Source organism: Prorops nasuta, unplaced genomic scaffold, assembly GCF_024137725.1.
Source record: "Prorops nasuta isolate Cenicafe-Biocafe unplaced genomic scaffold, Cenicafe_Pnas_1.2 PNAS00005, whole genome shotgun sequence".
Lineage (NCBI taxonomy): Eukaryota > Metazoa > Arthropoda > Insecta > Hymenoptera > Bethylidae > Prorops > Prorops nasuta.
Genome location: NW_027116802.1, coordinates 6,389,714 through 6,400,006, shown reverse-complemented (window position 1 = coordinate 6,400,006; position 10,293 = coordinate 6,389,714). Strand labels below are relative to the sequence as shown.

The 10,293-nt window shown below is 29.4% G+C and overlaps 2 protein-coding genes across 4 annotated transcripts; one reads left to right on the top strand and one right to left on the bottom strand.

The window, feature by feature from the left end:
* The first annotated feature begins 1,491 nt into the window (after positions 1-1,491).
* On the top strand, positions 1,492-4,295 carry Atg4a (Autophagy-related 4a). Of its 3 annotated transcripts, none has more exons than XM_066727034.1 (11): positions 1,492-1,616; positions 1,705-1,824; positions 1,996-2,121; positions 2,177-2,347; positions 2,445-2,622; positions 2,702-2,781; positions 2,844-2,995; positions 3,070-3,148; positions 3,225-3,379; positions 3,465-3,630; positions 3,706-4,295. In XM_066727034.1, exons 2-11 carry the CDS (start codon positions 1,797-1,799, stop codon positions 3,771-3,773), a joined length of 1,203 nt encoding a protein of 400 aa, XP_066583131.1. In that variant the 5' UTR covers positions 1,492-1,616; positions 1,705-1,796; the 3' UTR covers positions 3,774-4,295. The 3 variants fall into 3 exon arrangements, with proteins under 3 accessions (XP_066583131.1, XP_066583130.1, XP_066583129.1); XM_066727033.1 differs by having other exon boundaries at positions 1,944-2,121; positions 3,706-4,284; XM_066727032.1 differs by having other exon boundaries at positions 1,518-1,824; positions 1,944-2,121; positions 3,706-4,284.
* Positions 4,296-4,513: 218 nt separating this feature from the next.
* LOC136773622 (protein phosphatase 1L) lies at positions 4,514-10,132 on the bottom strand. The gene is made up of 8 exons (XM_066727411.1): positions 9,421-10,132; positions 8,900-9,145; positions 8,627-8,824; positions 7,780-8,076; positions 7,540-7,699; positions 7,324-7,454; positions 6,943-7,250; positions 4,514-6,847 (listed from the first exon to the last, which is right to left on the bottom strand). The coding sequence occupies exons 1-8, from the start codon at positions 9,454-9,456 to the stop codon at positions 6,763-6,765; spliced, it is 1,461 nt and encodes a 486-aa protein (XP_066583508.1). The 5' UTR covers positions 9,457-10,132; the 3' UTR covers positions 4,514-6,762.
* Positions 10,133-10,293: the final 161 nt, after the last annotated feature.

Below are 10,293 nucleotides of genomic sequence, written 5' to 3'. Positions count from 1 at the left end.
GCGAGTAGCTGGATTGGAATAAACAGAAACGATAAGTAGGTAAGTAGTCGGCGGCGTATCCGTAGACTGGTAGGCTGCTGGTAGGCTGGCATAAAAGAGGTGCTATACCCCACATTTAGTGCATTTACTCGCGTGTACACCGTGACCACACAAATGTTATCAGACTGGACCGATTTCGAAAAAAAAACGCAAAATATTAAATAAACCTCTTTTCAGCATTTTTAAATTTACTTTTTAATTAAAAAGTTTTTAATTCGATACTTTCAAATGGCCAAACGTTATAAGCGTACATACGTAGGATCATTTACAGTAGTGCATTTTTTTTTAATGGAGATAAATGTGCAGTAATACTTTTTGCGCCAATCGTCTATAAAACTTTCTAAAGCGCGAGAATATGTACTAATCATTATTATTGTTGCACGCCAACCTTGCTTTTTTGGCCAGATATCGCTGGAACAATCCAATGACTAATTATTCTTTTTTAAATTCTGAATGCTAATTAAATTTTACATTAAGGGTTATTATGAACTTGAAAATGCTATAGTTTATAATTTAATATTGCTAAAAAATAATTTTTCTTGTTAAGATTTTATTTAATTGTTTCGAAATCAAGCGAAATTCAATTTAACGTCAATTATTTCACAATCTTATACAATTATAATATATAAATAACTATTCTCACAATTGAGCGAACGTTAATTTAAATATTTTATTAAGTTTATCATATTTTTATAATTTCTACTATATATTTTGTTCACGAGACATCTTTGTTTAAAAAAAATCTATCTTGAAACCAACCGACAGATTTATATTACTCGAGTTTTTTTTTTTTTTTTTTTATTGAGCATATTCGGGGAATTTGAAGCAGTTTTTTTTATATAGGCGTCTATTTAAATCTACTCTGTTGACAAAGCACTTGGAAAAAGTCATTTTTGGAAGAATGCTCTCCTCATCAGTAATAAAGATAAGCTGGAAGATAATTCGATGTTTTTAGCAATTGACAGTAACAATTATTATAGTAATAAATAGCCGTCAATATAATGAATGTTTATGACGTTTACGAAATATGATTATTATCATCCTCTTATCTTGTTAATCTTGATCGAATTGCGCAAAATAACCGAATTAAAACAATATAATTTATTACAAACAGCTGTGGAACTCATTATGTAAAATCAAATTGTACGCGTATTAAACATGATTATTTTCAATAATGACAAAAGGAAAGAAAAGGTTATTATTAGTTATTTTATTTTGAAAAATGGTATTATAGATGATAAACATAATAATATAATGTTTTATTTCCTATGTATTTGTCGCATACACGCAATGTAATATATCCTATCTGTAATACATATATACACACATATATATAAATAAATATTACTCAGATACGAATACTATATACTCTTCAAAACCGCTACGACCACACCACTGACGACACTGCCGCCACCACCATGTGTACCGTCTACCACTACTACTGTAACTAATTCATTATCGTCAAGAGTCGACGACATTTTAAAATCAGCTGTGAGCCCTGAGCATTTCTTTAGGATTTGCTACACACTTGCACAAGCTGCAACTATTTACGAGAAGAGGCTGCATAATTTGAAGTAGTAGGTTAAAGTCGAAGCTTCTCCAATACAATTATAATTGTCTAAAATAAATTTTAATCAGCTCCATGTTCGATATTTTCAATAATAGTGTACTTAATTATTGTTGACATTTCGCTGAAATCGAATGAACGCGCTAAATTTATCATCTGCGCAAAGAATGAAATCAGTAATTAAAACACGATGACCAATGTTTTCTACTCAATTGCAGGTAAGCTGTATATAAAGTATATTAACTGTATTTTCATATTTCTAACCTTAAAAAAATTCAAACAAAGATTTCAAAGTAAATATGTATCATATACACAGCGCTTTCTTTTATACTTTAAGATTACTAGAAATTCAATTTCTTATGACACATTAACTAATTTAACGAGCAAAGCACTGCCGCTCAAGATCCTGACAATGGATAGCCTCTTTACACAAAATGTGTGTGATGAGCCAGAAGATATTCCGATAACACATGAGCCTGTTTGGATACTTGGACAAAAATATAATGCCATAAAAGGTTGGTGTTATATTCAAAGATTAAAGCAAGTAATATAATATTGTTTTCATTGCAGAGTTGGAGGCAATACGTAGTGACATAATGAGCAAGTTTTGGTTTACTTATCGTAAAGGTTTTGTTCCAATTGGGGGATGTAGTTCAACTTTCACATCTGATAAAGGCTGGGGCTGCATGCTAAGATGTGGACAAATGGTCTTAGGGCAAGCGTTACTTAGGTTACATTTAGGTATATTGTACTATACTTTACTTTTCTGTAAATGTTACTTTTATTGCTTATTGTGTGTATTATAAAAAGGATATTTTTTTTTTCATAATTCTAATAGGGAAAGATTGGCGGTGGATGCCAGACACAAGAGATAGCACGTACCTGAATATATTGAGCCGCTTTGAAGATAAAAGAGCAGCTCCTTTTTCAATTCACCAAATTGCATTAACTGGAGCATCAGAAGGTAAAGAAGTGGGTCAATGGTTTGGACCTAATACCATAGCACAAGTATTAAAGTAGGTACATTTAAAAAGACGATAATTTCCAATTTGTACCAAGTGTGAAAGAAATTAATATAAGATCTTTCTATTTTAGAAGGTTAGTTGTATATGACGATTGGAGTTCTATCACCATACATGTTGCTTTAGACAATACAGTAATAGTCAATGATATTTGTAAGTATATTTTTGAATTCTCTTTTCTGCTATAAAATTTTACTGATTAAATTCATTTACAGTAAGACAGTGTAGAGTAGATAGTGCAACAACTGTTGAGGTTGATGGTGAAGTACCCCTCAAAACACCCAGTCAGTGGAAACCACTATTACTTTTAATACCTCTTCGACTAGGATTAAGTGAAATTAATCCTGTATATATAAATGGACTAAAAGTAAATAATATTTTCTATACTTAAATATAATAAACAGTAATTCTAAAACTAAAATGTACCATTTAATTTCTTAGACATCATTTCAAATATCACAGTCCCTAGGAGTAATCGGTGGAAAACCAAATCTGGCATTGTACTTCATTGGTTGTGTTGGTAAGTGAGATTTTTAAAATTTCATTTGATGATGTTATGTATTCATGAAAATAATATATACCATAATATTCCTTAGGAGAAGAAGTAATTTGCTTAGACCCTCACACTACCCAAAAATCCGGTAGTGTGGGTAAAAAATTGGATGAGAATGAAATTGAATTGGATGCTACTTACCACTGTAAAGCTGCAAGCCGATTTCCTATTACAGGAATGGATCCTTCTGTGGCTTTGGTAACCAGAAGCTTTATTTATCTAGAAATTAATAAATTTTACATAACAATATAACAGTTTTAAATAACAGAAATATGCTTTTCAGTGTTTTTTTTGTCCTACTGAAAAAGATTTTAAGTCTTTATGTAGATCAATGCAAGAAATGTTAATTACTCCTGAAAAACAACCACTATTAGAATTATGTTCTGAAAGATTAGCTCAGTGGTCATTAGCTGAAGAAGCTGTCAATGATACGAGAGCAAGCTCTAGTCGTAAGTTATAATTATTCTATTAAGTTTTAATCGATATATAATTAGCTTAATTAATTAAATTTGTTATTGTTTCAGTATTAGATTTTGAACACGTAGATCGACAATATGACACTTCCGATGAAGATTTCGAATTAATTGGTTGACAGTCAGCTTTTAATTTATTATATTAATTTGATGAAATGATATCTGTTAACGTTATTTCTGTCTTATGTAAATCATCATTTCACAGTTTACACTTACAAAACACCGTCAAAATTTTTACCTACTGTTATTAATTAGATAAATGAAAATAAATTTCATATGAATTTAATTGTATATATTATAATATACAGATTTATATACTATTTGTGTTCAGAACTGATGAGCACAAAATATTTAAAACTCAAATATTAAAAAAAAAAAATTTTTATACGAATTAGATGTGGTTAATATTGCAACGATGCATTTAATTCTATTGTACTCAATATTTTTTTAGGACTCAATAGAATTAAATTTTGTAAATACTCGTATATTGAATTGTTTCACTATCGTTGCGCAAAGTGAAGTTAAAGTAATTTTAACTTTTTGTTAAACATATCTGTTGTGTTAATAATTACCAAATTTAATTTAACAACCTATTCATTCTTTTATATATTATTATATAAATAAGAAAGCTTTTTAAACTAATGGATTCAGCATAATCCACGTATTTTTATATGTATCATAATTTATATAAATTATTCCTTAATCAAAAATCAGCTATTAAAACAACATGAAAATGTGATTTAATACAATTCAGTAAAAATTAACAAAATTTTAATGAAACAAATTTTTCTGTCAAATTATGATGATTGTGAATTTTATAGGTATGTGCTTATTTTAATCAATAAAAAAAATCATCTCTCAAACTAAATATCTTTATTTTTATAGTAAAGTTCATTAACAACATATTGTAATTTGTTATTCTGAGAAAAAATCGGATTACTTTTTTACACAAATTAAAAATGTAATATACAAGTAATAATCATTTTCTAGATCACTATTTTCTGGCTGTTAGGTTTGATAAGTTTTTCATTGCTCAAAGATAAAAAAAAGCTAATGTCCTAAATAAAAACGACGGCAAAATACACAAACACGTCTTAGAAAAATTCATGTCAATAGCAATGAATCATATCAATGAATAACAGTATGCAATATCATCAATGCTTAAAAATGATTGATTATAAAAATCAACTGTTGTATCACATTATTTTATGCATTATCAAATAAAATAGCTGCAGTGCAATGGTCATAAAAGATTGTACCAAAAATAATAATGAATCTCTCAAATTGGAGGATTGCAAAAGCTATGAAAAAAATACCTACACAAGCATTAATTTTTTAAAAATTTTACACAAGTACATTTCACTTTTTGATTAAACTCTACAATTATCAGCAAGGTACGAATACCAGTATTACACAGTGGCTTCACCTAAAATCTTATTTATCAAAGAACAACGTTATTATTTGAAAACCAATTTCAATTTCGGTAATAACTTTCGAATCTTCGGATATATATCTTTTCGGATAAAACAGCGAAATTTTCAAATAATGTTGTTTTTGAAGGCCCAGATATTTAAGATGAAACCGTTTTTTAGTATCATTATACGCCTTCCCATAAAAAGAGAAATTACCATTTCGAATTAAAAAAAGAAACAGTAAAGCACATGGCACTCTTTAGCATAAAATAATTGCTTTTATTCATAACACCTCGAGCACTTATTATAGCCAACAATACTAGGCTTGTTACTGATTATCTCTTGTTAAGAACCAATTAAAATTAAGGCTTTATTGTTAACTTTATATAAAACATGTTGTCCGTAATCTCATTAATATGAATTATGCAACTAAAACATCACATTTTTCGGCATCACAGATGGCTATTCGTCGTAGCTTTAATTTACATAAAAGACCTTTGGTTAGCCTTTAAAACGTAATTTAACATTTTCTATATAAATTTCTGCTGCATATTCCTACCTCGTCTATTTCCGCAGCTCAGATCTGCAGTGCAGTACAGAATCTTCATACAAATAGTCGACAAATTGTGTGCAGATTCTATAGGAATCCTATAGGTCCGAAAATGGCGGTCAATCGGCTGCTCAACACTCAGCCCAAATATATATCTAAGTTAAATAAAATATTTATTAAATGTTCTCTCTGAAAATGTAAATGCGAATTTTTTATCAAAACTGTAAATGGTCAGAAACTGAATTCTCAAATTATCTAAAGTTTTAAGTTATGGTATTTATACATTATAATAACAACGAATGAGGAAGTGATCTAAACGACGTCTATTTGTTCAAGGGATCACAAGTCATTTATGTGCGAGATGGTTAACCTGATCCCTACAGCACTATTTAGAGCTCGTCAGTCGAACCCTTACATGGTGCATAGGGATAAAAATGTCCTAATATTAATTTGCTTTTTACTAATTACACTCATAAAATCTTTTCTTTCAGAATGTTTTGGAAGCATTATAATTTGATTTAAACTTTTATTTAAAAAACTATTCCCCTCTGAATTGTAAGGTTTTGAAGAGCACTCAAGAATTTTTTCAATTAATTCAACTTAATATTTTTTCTTCAGTGATTACTTATTTTCGCCGAGGTAAGTGATAACCCTAGTATGTTACATATGTTTTATTAAAATAATGTGCCATGTAAGGGTAAACAATGCCTTCAGTATAGTTAGATTTCAAAAATCAACTTATAGGCTTTGCGACAGCATTCTCAAGCTGTCAAATAAGTTTTTAAGCGATTATTTTTTTCTTTTACGTTTTACTTGACCTTCTCCCCGTAATCCATTAGTCAAAAATGTTGTCTACCTGTAGAATCATTACAGAATTTGCATACAATTTGTCGACAATCTATAGGAAGTCTCAGCACTGCAAATCTAGCTGTCAGATTCCCGGTCATGACGGAAATATAAAAGATCTGTGATCAGCTGGATTTCTGTAGGCACTAGCTAGGCAGTCGCTAGTCTACCGCCAGACTGTATATATTTTGTTACTATAAGAGCGTAGTGTGAGCAGAATGCCACTAGGGATATCAATGACTAGCCAGCTTTGGGCAATTGTGTTAGTGAAAATTCATATGTACATTCTCCAATTTAACATTAATTTTTTTTCGGCTCTGACGTATTATTAAATTTATGATTTTTCAAATTTATTACAACCACGGTAATATTATCTAAAGATCCCCTAAAATGTAGTAAAAAAAATAAGTTTTTAATGTAGATGAATGTAAAGTCAGTTTCATGCTTAAATTTACTATTTATTCATGATAAATTTCATACCTGTAGTAGCTTTGCAAAGTAATACTTTTTGCACCAAAATGTGGCTCATTTATACGCTCTTTAATAAATGCTACAGCTTCTTCATTAGTAAAAGTGTCCCAAAGACCATCGGATGCCAAAACAAGAAACATAGGATTATGATCACTAAGGTCAAACGTTAATATGTCTGGATCAGCAATTACTAATTTTTTGTCTTTTAAGGGATAGTCTCCTAAGGCTCGAGAAGTTGCTAAAATGCCAGCAACACGCCATACACCATTAAATGTTACTAATCCACCAGCTTTATTTATGCGTTTTCTCTCGCGTTCCTGAACAAGTATCTCGTTATCTTGTAGATATTGTAACATTATTTTCATTCAATATTAATATAAAAATATATACCTGCTGTGGCTTGTGATCAAATGATAAAGGGATAGCACTGCCTTTTCCATCACACATAACACCTCGAGAATCTCCGACGTTTGCTACTATTAATTTTTCTCCTTCAAGAAGTGCAATTAAAGCTGTTGTACCTAAAAAAACAGTATATTAGTTATTAGAGAAATAAATAATAATATCTCAAAAATACAATTAATTTTCAATGACATTATTACTTACCTGCAATATCCATATTTTTCTTGGCTGCTTCAACTAATAAACGGTCAACAGCAAGTACTTCATCAGTTAAGAGTCTAGCATAATTGATTTTATCGCCATCTAGATAACTGGACAAATCTACTTTTGATGGTTCTTTTTCTGAAGGTCTACAAGGTCTGACCTTTTTTATTTAAATTAATTTTATTTTTATTATACATCAATAATAAATAATAAAAAGTTTTAAAACATTACTTTTAATACCTCTCTTGTAATTGGACGTGGTAAGCTATCTAGCTTTTCCAGCAACTCTGGATCAGTGACTCCTATATTCTTTTTCATGCAATCGTCAGTTATTGAAGCACTAACCATTTTACGAAAAGATTTCTTCCTTTCAGATGCATGGGGTTCAATTTTCTCTGTACTTTTTACTTCAATATCATTGATCATGTCATCAACATTGTGTACCTTGGTTACTCTCCCAGCTATCATATCTTTCAATTCTATAACTTTTTTATTAATATTAGGAACAAGTTTATCACGTGCATAATTTGCTGCAAACTGTAAAAAAAAGAATAAACAAATTAATGTATGTACCAAACAATTTACTGAAAAATAAACATAATTTGATCAAAATTATATTCCATTTTGATATGATGTATGGTTTGCTAAATATTTCTCTCCTGAATGATATTGTATTTGTGATAGCTGTTTTTTAATTAGTGCTTTAATGATTTTAAATTAAACTTTAATATTACAATGCTATTAACATGCATTGCGTACCTTTAAAATTCTGCTAATGAAAATTCCATAAAAATGTTTTCATGCTTTAGTGCTAATATACCAAGCTAACTTAATTATGCTAAAGCTATTAAAAAAATATTTTCAACACTTAATACTTAATTCTCTTTAATAGACATAGTTTAAAAAGAACCTTTATGTTACCTTATCCCTGATTATTTGCAACTTTAAAAGTCAGCAGCTAAAATAAATAGTGACACAAAAGAAAAACTGGATTTGATTTAGCTTTAGATGTTTTAATTTTAGAAGAGTTGTATTTAACAAAAAAATTTGAATTTAAAAATAAAAAAATATGTAAGCTTAAAAATACCTCTCCACCATGACCATCAAATACAGCAAAGAGAGAAACCCCAGTATTGTTCATGTCCTCATTAACGACAAAACGGTCTTCCATATGGGCTCTATGGCCCTGGACTGCAAATGCAGCAATGTTGCCTTGTTTTAACTCCCAGCTTAACTTCACATCATTGTTTACAGGATTATTTACTAAGAATTGTAATTTGGATACCTATGCATAAATTACTATTTTTAAATATTATTTTTTGTGTGTGATTTAAAAATAACTTTAAAAAATAAAATATGCCTTAGAAGTGGTTCGTCCAAGAGTGTGTTGAATTTTTCCTAAAAGTACTCTGCTCCATACATCTACAGCTTGTAAATAGAAAAGCATAATAGCTAGGAGCACACCAAATATTAGTACCTCTGGCCTTAGCGCATAGATTTTCATAATTTTCCAGAAATAGCTTAATGGTGCAGTTAATGCTGGGTTTAGACCTGTTGGTATACCAACAGCAAACTTTGATGCTATTTTCATGTGTGATATATAAGCCTGTGAAATTAAAACTAAATCATTATCATTAATTTCATCAATAATATAAAAACTTAATAATTTTAATTTCTACAGTATATCAACTCATTATAATTTAATTTAGCGAACACTTTAATGTTAGCTAATCTTAAATGTATACTTCAGAAGTATAGTGTAGATACAGAGAGTATTAAGTGCAAATGTATTGAATTATAAGTAATTATAAAAAGCATTTCATCTTTTTACATACTGTTACATTAATGGTAAATTTGAAGCGAAGAATATTTGTTATATACCTGATACAAGACTTTGTCTTCAAATTCGTCATCCATAGTATTTTAAAAGACTTAAGTGGTAATAATTGAGGAACTTTGTCAAAAGTTTCAAAACTTTATTTGGCAACAATATAATTAATAATATATAACGTTTAGATATGTCTAATAATCACATAAGCAAACAATCAATATTATTTGATAAATTGTAATGGGCCCAAAGAGTATTTTTCGCATTTTTAATATATCACAGGATATACTCGTTATTCTAGGCAGGTATGTAGTATACTATCAGTAATTTTTAAAAGGTTTACGTTTTACCGTTCACATCATATCATACCACACTGAAAATAATAAGGTTGTTGCAAAAGTCACAGATTACGTGGGAAGAAGTGGAACTAGAGTAAAAGCGTCCAGAGAGCAGAAGGAGCAGAAGTGGTTAGAACCAAACTGACAACAATAGCTGTGTTTTATTTAGCAAAAAGTTGCTACACTTTTTACACTTTGTGCACTTTTTAAGGTGTCAACTTATACATACAATGGACAAAGACAGAAATACGGAAAGTGTAGAAAAGTGTTAAAAGTGTAGCTAAATAAAACACAGCTAATAAAGTCAATAAACCCCAATATTCGGTATATAAATATACCGCGAAAATATGAAAATGCCATGAAAATATAACTCTTAGTTTATATTTTAGATTTTAAATTTCTGGATCGAATTTACATTTAGTAATATTGTATATATACATACATTTTATTATTGTTTCTGTTATTATTATTATAAAATGTATAAACTAAAAATATATTGTGTATTGGATAAATTGTAAAGTACTTTGTGTGTGTGTGTGTGTGTGTGTGAAATTAAAAGAATTCCTTTCAAAATCGCGATTAATCTTA